At 43.4% G+C, this 19,822-nt stretch overlaps 1 protein-coding gene across 1 annotated transcript in view; it reads left to right on the forward strand.

Annotated features, from left to right (window-relative positions):
- The window catches only part of LOC124776041 (neutral ceramidase-like), a 247,929-nt gene that overhangs the window by 154,682 nt on the left and 73,425 nt on the right, over nt 1-19,822 (forward strand). The window contains exon 8 of the mRNA XM_047250881.1: nt 12,160-12,354. Within this exon, the coding sequence (XP_047106837.1) occupies nt 12,160-12,354 (195 nt within the window). The remainder of the gene's footprint in view (nt 1-12,159; nt 12,355-19,822) is intronic.

Consider the following 19,822-nt stretch of genomic DNA (forward strand, 5'->3'; position numbering starts at 1 on the left):
GGAGCTCTATGCCGTGTAGAAAGGCCTCAACTGCTATGAATAAAACTCTCTGTTTCCTCAGAGGATACCGTTTTCGGACTCAGGTTTCTATCCACGGTTGACGAGGGCTGACAAAAGTAATGACTCCACCTCCGTAACAACAGTTGGCAGCACTGGTATGCGGAGGTACTGGCTCGTTCCGTAGCCTTTTGTCTACAGCTCCAGTTGTTGGGAAGCCTTAGCATTGACTAGTTGTGTTGTTATAGTGTAAAGTATGGAACCCTGCGCAGATGGTCGGTCAATGCGATTTAATCAACGTGCCGTCATTGAATTCTTAACAGCAGGAGGTGTCACCTCAAAGGAGATTCACCAGAGAATGAAAGCAGTTTACGGTGATTGTGTTGATGTGAGTACTGTGCCTCGTTGGGCGAGTAAGTTTAAAGATGTTGGGCCGGGAATATCTGACCTGCGTGACAAACAAAGAGTTGGACGTCGTATGACAAAAAAATGGCTCTGAGCACTATGGGACTTAACATCTGAGGTCATCAGTCCCCTAGAACTTAGAACTACTTAAACCTGACTAACCTAAGGACATCACACACATCCATGCCCGAGGCAGGATTCGAACCTGCGACCGTAGCAGTCTCCCGGTTCCGGACTGAAGCGCCCAGAAGCGCACGGCCACCGGGGCCGGCGTCGTATGACAGCAACCACCGAGTTTCACAAGCAAAATTTTGACAGATTGACTCAGGACGATTGTCGTATCACTCAGAGAGAAGTTGCAAGCGCAATGGGCATTTCACAAGAACGTGTATGTCACATTATTGCTTTGCTTGGCTATCGGAAGACCTGTGCACCACGAGTACCCCGGATGCTGACTCCTGAAATCCTGAAATCCCACCATCGCACGGCATCCTTCCCATAGTCCAGATTTAGCACCGTCTGACTTCCATCTGTTCCCGATAGTGAAAGACGATCTGCCGGGAAATCATTATGCTTCTGACGAAGACGTTGAGAGACCTGTGAGACTGTGGTTGAGGAAACTGAGTGTCGATTTCTTCCGTGACGGCTTCAGAAAAACTGTTCATCGTTGGCAGACATGTATCCAATTGGCTGGTGATTATGTGGAAAAGTGAATATTGGTAATTGAAGATCATGTTATAAGGATTATATCTGCTTTTCATTTATTAAAATATTTCCATCCTAACCCAGTTAACGAAGGTGGGGGCAGTAATATTCATTCAACCCTCGTACTTCTCTCCTGGACCCCTAAAATCTCCAATGCTTTTCAGTACACAGGAGAAAAATAAACTGCAGATGGAAACTCGTATCCAGAGCCGGCATCCACCAAGGCAACAGAGCGTCGAATTCATAGGTGACAGCTTCTCGATACGACATTGCGAGACGGTCCACCTAGGATCCGTCAGCGTGCGAAATCACGGCTGCTACAGAAGGCGTGCCTTAATGGCAGGTGCCGGCGCCTAACATCGATGCTCTGTAGCGTCGTTACACGGCTTTTCTGCACACGAGTTCCTTTCCTCGATTTGTTCCTCAAGATACCCTCTACAGCCCCTCGAAGTGTGTGACATCATTCCTGGGACACCCGTATAAATCGACTTATTCCTACCTAAACCGCTTGGGCGCAGTTGGTGGCAAAACCAAATACACCGCACCGGCGCTCAGCTGCATTGACGACATTCGTTTGTCAACTGTAAGTCTTTATCTGCTTCTCTGGAGTTCCTAACGTACAGCTTTAGTAAACTTGTTTTCGTTCAAACACAAAACTGAGCCGAATATTTTTTGGGTGGCGGGAAACTGCTTTTCTCTCTGCATCGAGGCTCGCAGTGGTCCCTTGCAAAATAATAGCTTCTCTGTGATGTTTTCAAGGTGAATGTTTTCGCACAGGGTTATGGGAAGATGAATTTGTTGTTCTATGTAACTCCAATTGAAAATGAAAAGCAAGTGGTTGGGGCGGTCTTATCTATCACAAAAATGGTTCAAATGGCTCTGAGCACTACTTAAACTACTTAAACCTAACTAACCTAAGGACATCACACACATTCATGCCCGAATCAGGATGCGAACCTGCGACCGTAGCGGTCGCGCGGTTACAGACTGAAGCGCGTAGAACTGCTCGGCCACTCCGGCCGGCGACTATCGCAATGTACACCAGACAACAACAACAGTTCTAAGACGATGACAAGATTTTGTGCACCACTGGAACGCATGTGCTGAGACTGACAGTCACTTGTTTGAACAGTTGTTCTCATCCTAAGCTGTAGTTAGATGGTGTACGTTGTTTACGCCTGCGAATGTGTCGGATTTCTGGAGTTTTATTGTGCTTTATCCGTCCCTGACAAAATCTCTCACTGTCGATGAAGAGTTGATATTCAACAGAATTTGTGATGTCATGGCTTTGTATTCATTTTTTTTTTCTTTTCACTGTTATTATTATTATTATTATTGTTATTCCCTTAGGGCCCTAGTGAACCACATGTTTACAACAAAGGTCATTTTAAGTGTTTTATTTTAGCACTTCTTTGTGCCCATAGTACCCTCATTACCTCAGAAAAGGCTCCTGTTACACCAAGTTTTATGTCAGGCCAGCCAACCAGTCGTGAACTTTCTACCAAGGAATCTTTCTGTTGGTACATTGAACTGTATTAATCTGCCTTCCCACGGGTTTTCTTTTACTGCACCGATCCGTTTTATTTCTTCATTTTTATCTTTACTACGACTTCCGTAGAGTTCCACAACCTGTCTCCTTAATGTAATTGTTTTCACCCTTTTTTAAAATCCCCAAAGAATTTTATCCTGCGTTTTTTCTTATCCGAATTAATGATGTTATACTGTTCAATTTCTTCATTTGCTCTTCGTCTGTATCTTCCTTCCCCGGTACAATTTCAATCTAAATTTTTCCTAATTGCCTTCAGTTGTCTCTTTAGTGTTTCCTCGTTCTCTCTCTGTTTAACAGGAGTGTTTTAGCCACACAGAGACTGGTATTGTGACTGTGTTGTAGTGTCTCAGCTCTGTGTGGCTGGAAAAGCACTTTTTGTTGCGGACTTTCTTTATAAGTTTGACGGCAATGCATTTCATAACTAATCTTTTACAGGTCTCGTGAATGGTTTCACCTAAATATTTGAAATGCGAATCTCTCTCGATCTGCCCGTATCTAGTTTTTGGAAAGTATTTCGGAGCACATTTCAGATGATTCACTTTGTATACACAGAGTGTTCCAAGAGGGAACGTCAGTATTCAGTTATATGACACCAACGATCATTAGAAGCAAAAAACGAGTACATTAAGAGCTATGAGCACTTCATCTTCGATATTATGAAAAAATCTCTTCTACTGCAAGCTTTTACGTGCTATAGTTTGAGAGGTGGCGGTACGGACTGAAACAAGAAAAAGGTGTCCGGTGAATATGGGCTCTAAAATGCTGGCCGGCTGGAGTGGCCGAGCGGTTCTAGCCGCTTCAGTCTGGAACCGCGCTACCGGTACGGTGACAGGTTCGCATCCTGCCTCGGGCATGGATGTGTGTGATGTCCTTAGGTTAGTTAGGTTTAAGTAGTTCTAAGTTCTAGGGGACTGATGACCACAGATGCTAAGTCCCGTAGTGCTCAGAGCCATTTGAACTATTTTTTTCTAAAATGCTTTCCTTAAGTGCTATGAAAACTTGTTCATCTTCGGTAATGTCAAATACATCTGTTCTACTGAAGAAAGACTGGGAGAATGAAGTGCAACAACTTCAGTACGTCTACAGCGGTAACACGCTGACAATGATGTCGAAATTCAGATACTAAAAGCAGCAGTTACGCAGAACACAGCTGACTTTAGTTGAAACTGTGTTCGATATCGTCACTTTGTCCATGTTCATTTCAATTTCTCTGTCCTGAGTGGATTAAAAGCACTTTGTTTAAATGTCGTTTGACGCTATATTTCACTGAGTAGCTGACGTAAATTATACCGCGTAAATGGTTCAAATGGCTGTGAGCACTATGGGACTTAACTTCTGAGCTCATCAGTCCCCTAGAACTGAGAACTACTTGAACCTAAGTAACCTAAGGACATCACACACATTCATGCCCGAGGCAGGATTCGAACCTGCGACCGTAGCGGTCGCGCGGTCCCAGACTGTAGCGCCCAGAACCGCTCGGCCACTCCGGCCGGCATACAGCGTAAATCCATGAGCGGCCTCTTGGACAATCGTGACTGAGCTGTCGTTATGTGATCGCACTAATTGTTTAAAGCTAGGTTTTATGATTTTCGTATGCGTGCCACCGTGCAGTAAGGTTGTACTGATTCTCGTCTATGAATGAGTTGCCTCTTTTTCCCGTTTGATGATTTCGAGGTGATATGCTTTAGCTGCGTGTCGTGATATGACTGCGTTTCCAGTCAGAATCGTATTGCAGTGCTCATTGAGTTATTATTTGCCCATACTGTGCTCCGTTATGAGCCATAGTCTGTTTTGTGTGTTTCTGAAATAGTTCATGCGTATTCTGGAAAGGAATTCATATATGCTCCACTGTGTGTAATCACGTATTGTCATGCAAAATAAGCAGTCAGTGAATTCCATTGGTAATCAGTCCAACTGAAGTTAAAAACGAGCCATAGACACTGGTAGCAATGGGATGAACTCCGAAGTTGGTTGTTGAGAATTTTTGTAGTAGACAAGATAGGATCCTTCACTGCTCGTTATGGGCCGCATGGAGAATGGTTGCACCTCACCTCTGACGCCTAAACTCGAATAAAAATGATATTAAAATGTGGAAATGTATATGTTCTACAACCTTTTAAGGTAACTTATTTGTAACACTACAATCGATCTTTGAAAGGTTAAATAATCTAAAGGCGATAGTGGCACAAGTGGATCTAGATGTCGTGCGCTGCAACGGGCTCTGATGACCAATAGATTAACAACAGTCATATACTTGGTATTGTTTGGAAAAAGGTAAACATTTACTTGAAATGAAAATTTTAACGCATATTTCATCATAAAAGCGTATGACAATACTGTCACATATCGCTGTGTGACATTGTTTCATTTTCTGCCACTATCCCACAGTCATTATTTCATGAGTATTGAACTGGGGTGTTTTGGGAAAAAGCTTTACGGTGCACTACCGGCGTAGTTTCAGGGTGTTGTCAGCACAAAGCAGTCAATGAAACTCGCTGTAGAGGCTCGCTTCCCTACGGAGACAGGCAATTTTTGCGGAAGCTACCCTACTGTCTGCTGTGGACAGAGCTGGTGCCATGGCCTACCGTGGACAGGAGGCACTCTGCCACCACAAACATCCCTAGGGAATTATTGAGTTTGACTTTTTATTTTATTTTCCTGCGTGAATATCAAAGACCAAGACGCCACAGCATCGCCCAGCCAGCATGAGACTTATGGTTATTTGGCTCCAAAATTTATGTTATCCATTGACGTAGAGCCGCTCTGCCACTGCACTTGGCGTGAAGGGCGTGCCCTATCGAGGAAACACTGCTCCAGGCTGGTACCAACCTTGTGCTTCTTTATGTGTGTTTTTTATGCCACTGAGCGGTTTACCACAGTGATCAGCACGCTGGACACGCATTCGGGTGGATGATGGTCAAACCCGTATCCGGCCATCCAGATTTGGATTTTCTGTGTGAACAGCTCGTAGCGTGCTTACTTTGCCATACAACCTGTGTTGCTGAATTTGGTTATAATTGTAGCATCTTTTTCTATCGTTAGATTTAAATTCACGAGTTGCTCCGATGAGCAAATTTTGTTGTGCTTTCTCCATACATTCTTCCACACATTTCACTACCTCCCCACAGTGTTAAGAGTCATTCTGTAATTTGATTAGAGTTTTAGAAAACTTTTCTCTGTATTAATTTTACTGTAATTTATGTCACTCGTTAGAGGAAACAAATAATCTTAGTCTTGATCCATCATTGTCTTGTTCTCACTGTCTCGGTGTTTTCGTTATGAACAGTGGCCAAACTCAACGCTCAATTACTCGTATATTACAAATCCAGAGAAAATATCGAGCACTGCACGCTCTATCTCCGTACAATAAAAAATTTGTTTTATGACAGAATTCTCAAGTGCAAATGTGAAATTTCAATCACCAGTAAAGGAACTCTTTGCATATGTGAGACCGGCAACAAGTAGCAATGCTACATCATTTTCGGTGTATCTGCACCACTGTAGTCCAATATCAAAAGCTTCAATGATCACGTTATCCCGATCTGTGCCGTTCGGTGATTCCCCAATATTTTATTCGTTCAAATTCAACATTTGCATTACAACGACGAATAAGAGAAGAACGTTCGACAAAACAGTAACATCTAACTTTGGAACTATAATACAATAAGTACTGCACGTGTCGACCTGAATTGTTTCAAGTAATTGTTTAGCTTTTTGACAAACTACATCTCATGTATCACTCTTGTGAATACGGTATTTTTTCTTCAGTCAACTTTACTTCTCTATTCTTCAGACTTGTTAATCAAACATCAATTGAAGATGCAGAATTTCACGGACAAATTGCATGGACGGGTAACTGAAAAGACATATCTCCGTATTTTAAAATCTTTTAGTCGGTAGAGCTGGGGTACTTCCCTTGTGAGTGTGCTGTGCCTAGCAGTTGAAGGAGACCTACTATAATCTGAAGCTGTATCTGGCAGACGCGACCCGTAATTCACCTACTAATTATGCGTTAGTTTTCATTAACGTTTTCTTATATTTCTTTTCCTCGTGTCGCACAAACAATGTGATTAACAGTTTCTACGTATTACCATCATAGGATGACCTGTTTAAAAATAAAGGACAAGAACGGTAATAAAATATTAGGAAAGTAAATCACAGATACAACTAACATCTGTACGTAACTGTATGCCCTTGATCCCGTTACACAATAACTCATCTACCCATCAGGTCAAGAAAGACGCCAACACTGGCGATGTATTTGCCGTCTAATGATTCGAACAGAAGGGTATAGTTGATGATATCAGGGAATAAAGTTGTGTAACAGTATTGGTACTATTCTGTCCTATTTATTGGGTACCATATTCAAAGATCCTAGTACCTCCTTCTGTCATTCCGAAATACACTGATCTACTTATTCTCCACCGACCGACGTATGGGACGATACAGCAATATCACATACTTGTCGACACTTTCCGCTCAAGCTACAGCGTTGCATTTCTTCTCGTTACGTATCGTGTGGCGTCCGTCTCGTGGTTTCGTGACCTGATGTGACCTCCAAATTATTTGAGGGAATGAATGATTGTAGTTGGATAAACGGGTAATCTACCAAACTTAGTAGCAACACTTTTTTATACAGCACACGTCTCTTCAACCTTGCAACTACCATTGAAAGCAATTCACTCTTGACGAACAATACATTGAACCCGGATCATTACGTCACTAAAATGACATACAATACTCTTCGCCTGATTTTACTGGTTCGTATTTTTCGGACCTAATTATCTAAAGTTGAACAGTTCGGTTAATACAGCTAATTGTCGTCTGTAACTGCTTATTTTCACAGGCTCGTGTATATTAACTAAAACGGTGCCCAACCAAATAAATTAATTAGAGAGGGATGACCCTGACGAAACATCAGTCATGGATCAACCACTTAGCAATATTTAATTAATAAAAAGGACATCAGTCCACTACGGCATGAAATAGTGTTTTAAATCAAACCTATTTATTGCAGTAGTTACGTTGTCTAAATACATGAAAATAAATGTGATTACGAGATCTAACTGAATTTCAGAAACGCCAATAGCACAGAATACTCGTAAATTATCGCTTAACATGAGAGATACAAGTGTCTTGGCAAAGGCCGGAAGGTTATGGAAAGAATTTAATTTTTCCATATTTTGCTGCTTCGTACGTGACCGTAGTCAGTACACTGGAAGTATGAATTAAAAAACGCCTTTCCGTGTTTTGTTGAATTCAGGATGTATTTCGGACATTGGGGTCCATCATTAGGTGTAATTTGTCTTACTACATGCTTTACTTCTGTTTCTTTTGAATGAAGTGAAATGCATATTCCTGTCATGAAAACGTTTGATGTTAGATTATGAATTTCGTAAGGCAACGTGGAAAATATGTGCGAAATAGTGGAAAAAATGAACAGTGCAAGCTAGCCACATAATCCTAGAAAAGAGTTTTTAAATTTTTAACATAATCATACATTATTTTCTCGGTCCTGTTCGTACATATCACTTTACTCAAGAGCCACATTTGCATATACATGTTTGTAAACAGTTCACAGATGTTTTTGCGCATGGTGTGATCAAAGATAAATTTATCTATAGTGCCAGACATCTAATTATTAAGCAGTTGACATATGCAGAGAATAACTTTTAAATAGTTATTTAAAACTACTAAAGTAACTGTGGCTTGGAAATCTGTTTGTTGATTTAATATAGATTCTGGTTTTTTGAATTTATGGAGGAATTTCTCCAGTTGTACTAATAGATTTAGGGCCTTACCATTGGCTTCATTATGTTGTGCAATAATTGATTTTTCGTTAGAAATGAAACATGTCGTCAACAGTCTAGAAAACAATTTGGTAGTACTACATAATGAAGCCAACGGTAAGCATTCATCAGCTGACATCTATCGACTTCAGACCAAATGAATTTAAATAAAATAGGAAAATGAAACATGAGACGTGTCAGTCCTGCAATAAACTGTCACGTGTCATTATTTTCGTTTCTCGTGAGTATCCCACCCCGACCACATTACGCCCTACGTACGATGCCTCTGGAGGGTCCAGCCACAGTCTCCTACTGCAACACTGTCTGCAGTAGTTCCCTTGATGAGGTATTGCCTTCACTACGGGAAGGTCGGTTAGTAGCAGACACGCTAACTTTTTCGATGTTATAATTCTTTCTGAAGGTTGCATTGGAACATTCTTCACACCACACAATAATATGATGCGTTACTTAATATAATAATAAAACTCAGTGTCATAGGAATATTCGTTCATTGATTATTGTACATTATTCCACATTTGCATTTTTGTCGCTTAAATTTTTGGTGGGCTGTATCGCACATGAAATTTTAATGTGTAAAATGCCGTTTTTGTTGCAAAAAATGTTAATTGCAACTTACATTGTTATTAACGTTCAACTAAAGTATACGTTATACATCTTTGTCGTCTTAGTACTAAGATGCTACGTTGATTCCTATAAGAAAAAGGTCATAATAAATTTATTAAGTTATAGTTCTGAATTGACATACTCAACATATTAGTTGAACATTTAGTGAAACACTTATCACACTATATTAAACACTGATCAACTCTACATGAGCGTTATTAACATGGGCTCAACCCTCAAATTGAGACATCGAATCCAATCTTCATCGAAGGTTTCATTGATCGTATAATATTGTTTTCACCTCAACACTGAATGTTTTAGTACAAAAAATTGTTATTGCCTAAAACGGGTTCAGTGGTCAGCTCCTTTTCCGCGAAAGCTTCTTGGAATTGAATATTTGTCACTCGCTTCCCTCATTGGCTTCTTCTACAGCTTCCTTCTTTCCATTTATGTATGCCTTCTCGATATCTACCTTTTAAAGAAAAAAACATAAAATTTAAGTTTTTATAGTTTCCTTTGTGTTTGGTACAAACCGATAGAAGCCGAGTGTACCGCTGTGGTACTTATTACGTGGAATGGACATTGTTACAGCCTACAATGTACAGAGCAATAGAAGTAGTGTATAAAGATACAATAAAAATTCAATATTACTTACTTGTAAACAAAGTACCTCCTCTGTAGATGGACTACATGTCTCGAGGATTCTCCCTGTAAATCTGTCCGGCATCTGCTTCAGTAATTAGTTTTATGAGGTCGCTCACTACAAATCGCTTCGTATCCATACTCTTAGATATTTTATGAATGTATGACTCTTTCTGACTATTCGCGCGCAATGCGTTACATTTATTTATGTTGAAAGTAAATTTCTACTGGCTGCATCAAGCGAAGATTGTCGGCAAGTCTTCCTGCTTTTCACTACTCTTCTCTCGCTTTGCTACTTTTCTGTACGCAGTAGCACCATCCGCAAAAAGCCTCATGTGACTTCCGACGTTATCCGCTAGGTCATTTACACGTACTGTGAACAGCAGTGGATCAGTGACACTCTTCCGAACCACTACTCATCACAATACATATAAATCACCTAGTGGAATAGTCGTGCATAGATGTTTGACTTGTAATTTAGTTTCCAAGTTCCGGGTGGTTATGGTTAAGTCGCAGATAAGCACAGAGCTCCAATGTAGGCTGTAATTATCGTATGGCTGTGAAACTTGGTAGACATTCTACTGAGTTAATGTGAAACCGATTTACGATGGAACAAAATTAGTTACAATTTTGATCACCAGCTGCAAATTTGGTGCTGTGATTACATTTTCACTCAGTTTGAGTGCATAGATCCTGAGAAATCGGTACCCACAACAACCACCTCTGGCCGTAATAACGGCCTTGATACGCCTCGGCATTGAGTCAAGCAGAGCCTGGATGGCGTGTACAGGTACAGCTGCCCATGCAGCCTCTACACGATACCACAGTTCATCAAGAGTAGTGACTGGCGTATTGTGACGAGCCAGTTGCTCGGCCACCATTGACCAGATGTTTTCAAGTGGTAAGAGATCTGGAGAATGTGCTGGCCAGGGCAGCAGTCGAACATTTTCTGTATCCAGAAAGGCCCGTACAGGACCTACAACATGCTGTCGTGTATTATCCTGCTGAAATGTAGAGTTTCGTAGGGATCGAATGAAGGGTAGAGCCACGGGTGGTAACACATCTGAAATGTAACGTCCACTGTTCAAAGTGCCATCAATGCGAACAAGAGGTGACGGAGACGTGTTACCAATGGCACCCCATACCACCACGCCGGGTGATGCGCCAGTATGGCGATGAGGAATACACGCTCCCAATGTGCGTACACCGCGATGTCGCCAAACACGGATGCGACCATCATAATGCTGTAAACAGAACCTGGACTCATCCGAAAAAATGACGTTTTGCCATTCGTTCGTCGTTGAGGACATCATTGCAGGCGCTCCTGTCTGTGATGCAGCGGCAAGAGTAACCGCAGCCATGGTCTCCGAGCTGACAGTCCATGCTGCTGAAAACGTCGTCGAACTGTTCGTGAAGATGGTTGTTGTCTTGCAAACTTCCCCATCTGTTGAGTCATGGATCGAGACATGGCTGCACGATCCGTTACAGCCATGCGGATAAGATGGCTCTCATCTCGACTGCTAGTGATACGAGGCCGTTTGGATCCAGCACGGCGTTCCGTATTACCCTCCTGAACCCACCGACTTCATATTCTGCTGACAGTCATTGTATCTCGACCAACGCGAGCAGCGATGTCGCGATACGACAAATCGCAATCGCGATGGGCTACAATCCGACCTTTATCAAAGTCGGAAACGCGGTGGTACGCATTTCTCCTTCTTGCACGAGGCATCACAACAACGTTTCACCATGCAACGCCGCTCAGCTGCTGTTTGTGTATGAGAAATCGGTTGGTAACTTTCCTCATGTCAGCACGTTGTAGGTGTCGCCACCGGCGCCAACTTTGTTTGAATGCTCTGAAAAGCTAATCATTTGTATATCACGGCATCTTCTTCCGGTCGGTTAAATTTCGCGTCTGTAGTACGTCGTCTTCGTGATGTAGCTATTTTAATGGCCAGCAGTGTATTATTATGCTTCGTGTACACAATTTCAATTCAATATGAGCTCTGGAGACGTCGAGGCTGCGCTGTACATCGCCAGATTTGCACCTGGTGGCCAAAATTGGAACTAATTTTTTTCTGTAGTAAACCGGTTCCGCATTAACGCATTAGTATATCTACCAAGTTTCCCTGCCATACGATAATTACAGCCCACACTGGACCGCCACGAATAGCGGCAACTCAGTTGTAGCCACCCGATGGTTTGCTAGCTTCCGTTTCTTTCTTTTTCAACAGAAAATCTGATGATCAAGAACTCGAAACCATTAACGTTACTGCTTGTGTAACACGTGGCTCAAAAAGGCAGTGAAAGATTTTCGCTGTAGGAGGCCCACTGCGTTCCTCTTAGGCAGTGCGGCGTGTCTGTTACACAAGTGTTGCTCTGCAAGGTGACGAGGTGGGTGTGGCAGGGTGAGAGAAGTGCTGTTGGCTGTTGACTGTGTGTTTGCAGGTGCGGGGCTGCCTGCCCGCGATGGGCTACAGCTTTGGGGCGGGTACCACGGATGGTTCCGGCGCCTCCGCCTTCCATCAAGGCACCCGTTCCAGCGACTCTTTTTGGAACACCGTGCGCAACATCCTGGCGACGCCCACGCAGGACGACGTGGCCTGCCACGCCCCCAAACCCATCCTCCTCATGACCGGCAGGGTGAGTACACCGCAGTGTTCTGTCTACCGTTAACCACCACCTTATGAAGCAAGGGAAACTGCTTAGATTTTGCCGTCACCACACGAGCATGCAGTAAAGAGTGGAAATAGTGTAATCTGATCTTCTGTTTTTATTCGAAGCATCTTTTCACATCTGAACCGTAAAATTACTAATGGTTCACCAAAGGTTATTAATCTCAATCAATACCCAAAATGTAGAGTGGAAGTAGGTGCCAAGGAATAACTGGTGAAATTACGCATAAGTTTGAGTAACACTTGTTATTCAGTTTGGTGCAAGACTCTCCGATATTTAAAAAAAAACAACAATCATTTAACAAATAAGTCACAATTTACGATAGGACTAGACATTAAAATTATTAAATTATTATTAAAAAATTTCATGCCTGTAAAAAGCAAGTACAGGCGAGCAATTTAACATATACAATGCGACGCTGTATAATTTTTCAAGCTCAGCTAAATTACAGGTGAATTTCACTCCATTCATTAAATGGCGCAGAATCTAACTTGTCTGCAACATATAAAGACAATCTTCTTTACAAATGTTCTCACAATAGAAAAACCAAAACGCATGAGTCATGCACACGGGGGGACACTCACCATTAATACCATTAACATTCCCAAAATATATTTAAAAAAAACTAATTTTACAAATTTCTGCCAGTTAACTTACGGCAAACACACACGCCTGCCAGGTAGAACTTGCGAACTTTTACAATATTCTCCTTTCAAGGCAACAATTTCTACCCGTAATGGAATGGCGAACTTTTGCATGGCAAATAAGCACAATAACCAGCTACCTGTATGAAACACATAAGCACGTTGAGTAAAAGCTTTAAAAGGCATAGAATTGGAAAAACACAACAGTTTTTGATGACCAGAAACAATGTAAAAAAATCCACTACGGCGTACAGCAGTCTTGCTTACCTGTAGGCAAATATGCAGAAGCACAAATTTCCGTAAGTTACAGCTTCCAGATGAGCAGGAATTCGTTATGCAATTGACTAGTTCTTACCACGAGACAAAAGGAATTTTTATTCTTTCTGAGAGTACCTTTTACACATGAGTCTAGTTATGGCAGGCGAGAGAATGGATCAGGCTTTAGTGCCTTGCATTTTAAACACTACAGCCATTGGTGCCTTAGACTTTCACAGACATGGCAGAGGCTAACAGTCGAATAAACCCGTAGGTAGGCTGGGAGGGGAAAGAAGCAATCCGAACCACAGATTTACTCTTGACTACCCCCCTTTCGTCCTGAAAAGGGGACAAACGGACCACCCTTTCTAATACTACCACCTTCCCGCGGGTGGGCAGACGAGAATGAATGGCGGGAAACCCCCAAAAAATACGGCTGGTATAATTAACAAGAATCAGTATAATGAATTCAATTAAACTTCATAAAATCTGTTAACAATCAATATTCAACTTCCATTGCGTTATGACTCCCAGGACTGAACCAACGCAGCACCTCCAAATGCTCTTCCGAGCCGCCCGCTGCCAGCCGTTTCAATGGACGCAGGAAGGCGCGCCTATTTTCAGAACCCCCTCGCCGGTGGGCAGCATACGGCCGGACGACAATTAAGCCCCTCGCGGTCCCACGCTCAGGAAGATTCCTTTCGCGACGAGCAGTTAACGCCCCATACCACGGAGCCGCTGCTCGCGTCGCTTACGCTGATGCCGCGGTCAGCGTGCTGTCCCTCTAGCACCGGCAGAGAAGTCGCTTCTCGATGCCCCGACTGCCGACTCTCTCCGAGAGCCCATACGGCCACTTCTTAAACCCACGCGAATAGCCCACTTTTCCCCTTTCCCGCTAGAGGGAGGCACCGAAGCCTTCAATTGCAACAACGGCGCCACCGCCAGGAAACAGAGGGCGACTGCTTCACGCTACGCGCTGCGCGCGCTTTTCAAAGCTAACTTTACTACAGCTCACCATCAACTTCATTTCTAGCATATGTACTGAACGAATACCGTGGGGATTATACACTCCTGGAAATGGAAAAAAGAACACATTGACACCGATGTGTCAGACCCACCATACTTGCTCCGGACACTGCGAGAGGGCTGTACAAGCAATGATCACACGCACGGCACACCGGACACACCAGGAACCGCGGTGTTGGCCGTCGAATGGTGCTAGCTGCGCAGCATTTGTGCACCGCCGCCGTCAGTGTCAGCCAGTTTGCCGTGGCATACGGAGCTCCATCGCAGTCTTTAACACTGGTAGCATGCCGCGACAGCGTGGACGTGAACCATATGTGCAGTTGACGGACTTTGAGCGATGGCGTATAGTGGGCATGCGGGAGGCCGGGTGGACGTACCGCCGAATTGCTCAACACGTGGGGCGTGAGGTCTCCACAGTACATCGATGTTGTCGCCAGTGGTCGGCGGAAGGTGCACTTGCCCGTCGACCTGGGACCGGACCGCAGCGACGCACGGATGCACGCCAAGACCGTAGGATCCTACGCAGTGCCGTAGGGGACCGCACCGCCACTTCCCAGCAAATTAGGGACACTGTTGCTCCTGGGGTATCGGCAAGGACCATTCGCAACCGTCTCCATGAAGCTGGGCTACGGTTCCGCACACCGTTAGGCCGTCTTCCGCTCACGCCCCAACATCGTGCAGCCCGCCTCCAGTGGTGTCGTGACAGGCGTGAATGGAGGGACGAATGGAGACGTGTCGTCTTCAGCGATGAGAGTCGCTTCTGCCTTGGTGCCAATGATGGTCGTATGCGTGTTTGGCGCCGTGCAGGTGAGCGCCACAATCAGGACTGCATACGACCGAGGCACACAGGGCCAACACCCGGCATCATGGTGTGGGGAGCGATCTTCTACAGTGGCCGTACACCACTGGTGATCGTCGAGGGGACACTGAATAGTGCACGGTACATCCAAATCGTCATCGAACCCATCGTTCTACCATTCCTAGACCGGCAAGGGAACTTGCTGTTCCAACAGGACCATGCACGTCCGCATGTATCCCGTGCCACCCACCGTGCTCTAGAAGGTGTAAGTCAACTACCCTGGCCAGCAAGATCTCCGGATCTGTCCCCCATTGAGCATGTTTGGGACTGGATGAAGCGTCGTCTCACGCGGTCTGCACGTCCAGCACGAACGCTGGTCCAACTGAGGCGCCAGGTGGAAATGGCATGGCAAGCCGTTCCACAGGACTACATCCAGCATCTCTACGATCGTCTCCATGGGAGAATAGCAGCCTGCATTGCTGCGAAAGGTGGATATACACTGTACTAGTGCCGACATTGTGCATGCTCTGTTGCCTGTGTCTATGTGCCTGTGGTTCTGTCAGTGTGATCATGTGATGTATTTGACCCCAGGAATGTGTCAATAAAGTTTCCCCTTCCTGGGACAATGAATTCACGGTGTTCTTATTTCAATTTCCAGGAGTGTATTTCTCTTCTGTTTCTGTTTGATACACATCAACTGTCAATGTATTTCACTTCATAACAATGTGCGTGCTTTATACCTTCATACTACATAGTAGGTGTTCTGTCATTACTACTGTTCTTTGTTTCTCGATTTTTAAGCTGCCATATCGTGTTGCTGGAAAAGCAAACGCTGTATCAATGTATATACGGTGGTGGGTGAGAGATTCCCAGTCACTCGGCCTAGCCCAAGCCGCCAAAGTCGACTGCACGTCTGTGGATAAATGGTTCAGATGGCTCTGAGCACTATGGGAATTTATATCTTAGGCCATCAGTCCCCTAGACATAGAACCACTTAAACCTAACTAACCTAAGGACATCACACACATCCCTGCCCGAGGCAGGATTCGAACCTGCGACCGTAGCAGCAGCGCGGTTCCGGTCAGAAGCGCCTAGAACCGTTCGGCCACAGCGGCCGGTTGTCTGTGGACAACAGACAAAACACTCCGTTTTCAGGCCACAAGTGGCTCATCGGGACCATCCGACCGCCGTCTCATCCTGATCGAGGATGCGGATAGGAGGGGCGTGTGGTCAGCACACCGCTCTCCCGGTCGTTATGATGGTTTTCTTTGACCGGAGACGCTACTATTCGGTCGAGTAGCTCCTCAAGTGGCATTACGAGGCCGAGTGCACTCCGAAAAATGCCAACAGCGCATGACGGCCCGGATGGTCACCCATCCAAGTGCCGGCCACGCCCGACATCGCTTAACTTCGGTGATCTGGCGGGAACCGGTGTATCCACTGTGGCAAGGCCGTTGCACAACAGACAAAGAATTGCTCAATAATCGAAAGTGGAATTAAATGTTTAAATAATGTTATAAGACTTGTGCAGATTACATAAAACTATGCCAATATGAAATATTTCGAGTATCAGCGTAATGCGCAGATTAGTTCCCTGAAAAATCGACTTTTTACGAAAACTGTAGGTATAAAGTTCTTCTTCAGGATTTGGATTACGTTTTATGTAAACATGTTTTTGGTAGTTTCATGAAGATCCTTTTACTTTTTGTACTTCTTAGGCAAAACATTACTGTCAGACAAAGAAGTGTAAAGACTTCTTAGATTAACTAACCTTTGTAATTAAGATAATGGCCGCACTAACTTTGATAAGTGTAATGAAGGAGTTGTACCATTTTTCAAGATGATACTGTAATTTGACTAAAGTGCAGACGATAGTAAAGAGACAGTTCATAGGTGACAATCTACCCTCGGTTTAAGAGTTACCGAGCTGAGATTTTTATAGAACAACAGAGTGCAGTTTTGCTCAGAGAAAAGTTGGTAACACTGTTGTCTTCAACTAATAGCGTTGTAAATAACTTTTTCGTCGAAAAGGGCACTGTGTGGGCACTGCTGCCTATGCTGAAAGCGTCCTGCTGCAGATGTTCCGTACACTATCCGCACCAGGAGTGTACAAAGATCGACCTGTCACCACTTGGGAGGTTATCTGATTACCGTCAGTCGTGCATGATGTGTCTTACTCTGCTACATAACGTGCCATGATGCTATCCATGGCCGTGGCCACTAAGCACCGGATGGCGCTAAAGACGGCTCATATTTTTGTTTTTCTTTTATCGCATTAGATATCGCGCTTATTTAGTGTAAATGTGTAAAAGTTAATATGCGGAAATAATAATATACTGGGAAACCTGTGTATCCTTTTCGATGGTTTGTTTAATGTGCCACCCGCTTTGTAATAGAAAACCGCGTGGACTGTGCAGTAGTTTATTTACCACTTTTAATGCGGGCAGTTAACGATACTTAATTAGCAGACAGAACGTTAATCAGCAACACTTGGAACTCCGAGTGGAAATCGTCTCTGAACTGTGTAGAGTGCTGAATACAATACGAGAACTTTAATTAATTGCAAAACTTTTCTTCAGCGTGTGAACTATTACCAGAATATAATGATTCGTTAAACGACAATAGACTTTTATTTATAATCGTAGTTCCTGACTCCTTTCAAGTAAACGAGTTAAAACATTTTATTTGTGTTTCGGCAAGCTGAGCCGCAGGCATGTAGTTTGGAGATTATAGGGACCACATTCTCCGTCGCTTTCTGGATCTCCGCAGAAATCATTTTCAGGCTCTTTAAAAGACAGTGGTATTTAAAAATTGCAGAAACATTCAAACTTCCAACAAAAATAATCGAATAACGAACCTCGTTAATTTTACCCGCTGTGCACACTGCAATGTAAAAGGTATACAAAATTAAAATCTCAGTTTCAAAACGCTGTAGAAAGCGAACCATTCCTCAGAATGGCGTCAAATATGAATAGCATATTATTAACTCATTGGGAAACAGGTGCTAAAAGCGTCTTAACGTAAATGATGTCGGCTGCAGATGACAGACGAAGTGCAATACGACGGCTATGATTTAAGTTGTACATTTACTTCATCCGCACTGTTCAAAGTGCAGGGGGCACAAGTTATACAGTTAACAGCTGCAGAACTGTTACGTAAGCCCATCCACCACGCCAAAGTCATACCACATGGGCTGCGAAATAACGGTTTTAAGTGTCCTGAGGCGAAAAACCGCATAAAAATCAAAATTATATCGGTTTGTCCTGGGGCCAAAAACAGCATAAAAAGCAAAGCGATATTGGTTTCTGATTGTGGTGAGACTAGCGCAAGACATATTCAGTATGCTGCCCACCGTTTTCTTCACCAAAGCTTTCCAATGTATTGAAATATGCATTATACAAGTTAGCATGTGTAGAGGCTCACCCGCAACAATTTAAAATCCTGCTGCATTTTCTTTTGTGCTTCCCGTCGTGCTTATTAGGTGAAGAAATTTCATTCATTTTATGTGCATAGTGTGAAAGAAACGTTATTTTTAAGCATGTCTGTACAAGTTGTCACTATTGAAACGATCTTGCATCAAAATAATAAGTTACTTATTATTTTAAATTAACAAAGTACATGTATGTAAAACGGTAAACCGAAAAACAAAAAACATGAACCTAAAACATAGTAACAGCTTAAAGTATAAAACAAAAATATGTGAGGTAAATAATTAAAATACACTACATACCCGCCAAATTTCATCAATATAGTTTATTTACACTTGGGAATGTTCCCTTGTGAGTCAGCTTTTAAAATCTCAGTCTGTCAAGGAACTGCTAACTTCAGCTGTCCAAAACACAGATCAAGCCGGTAGCACTATATGGCTGTGAAACTTGTACTGTTCAGAAAAAAATTTCTAAAATGATCTACTCCTTTTCGAAAGGCATATCTTAAGGAAATTCTGTGGTGCACTACTGTAAGAGATAACTAGGCAATGGAGCATCCGGGACAATTTTGAACTGGGTGAGATCTACAAGAAAGCAAATATTGTAGGCCTGATGTGAACCAAACGGCCAGTATGAGCTGGGAATTTTGCTTCCAGATCTGTGGATTTTACGTTCTAGGTGCTACAGTCTGGAACCGCGCGACCGCTATGGTCGCAGGTTCGAATCCTGCCTCGGGCATGGATGTGTGTAGTGTCCTTAGGTTAGATAGGTTTACCTAGTTCTAAGTTCTAGGGACTGATAACCTCAGAAGTTAAGTCCCATAGTGCTCAGAGCCATTTGTTTGTGGATTTTACGCCCCACAGAAGAATGCCCCTTAGCAGACCGGAGAAAAGATGGAGAGATGGAATTCATAAGGATTTGCTGCAGATTTGTGGTAGAAAGCAGGCATGGAACTCCATCCCACAAAGTGACATCCGAACCTCTACAAAACAGTGCATGCACGTTTGCATGCTTGCATTCAACGTTGTGACTGTTCAACGGTTATTAATGCACCAGCATTTCACATTTGTAATCGCTTATCTAGCGCTTACATTAAGCTGTGATCTTGCAACTGTTAACCACCTATGTTGCCTAGACAAATGCATTTCCGGAATTTCCTTACTCAACATTAATTATTTTTTGTTGTTGCGATTTTTCTTCCGTCAGTGTATTTTCTGCAACTGGTCAGAAGACGTTTCGGATGCAATGTTGAAAATTGTTCTCTTGCATTTCTCCAGATTACA

This window comes from Schistocerca piceifrons, chromosome 2 (genome assembly GCF_021461385.2).
Source record: "Schistocerca piceifrons isolate TAMUIC-IGC-003096 chromosome 2, iqSchPice1.1, whole genome shotgun sequence".
In the NCBI taxonomy this organism is placed as follows: Eukaryota; Metazoa; Arthropoda; class Insecta; order Orthoptera; family Acrididae; genus Schistocerca; species Schistocerca piceifrons.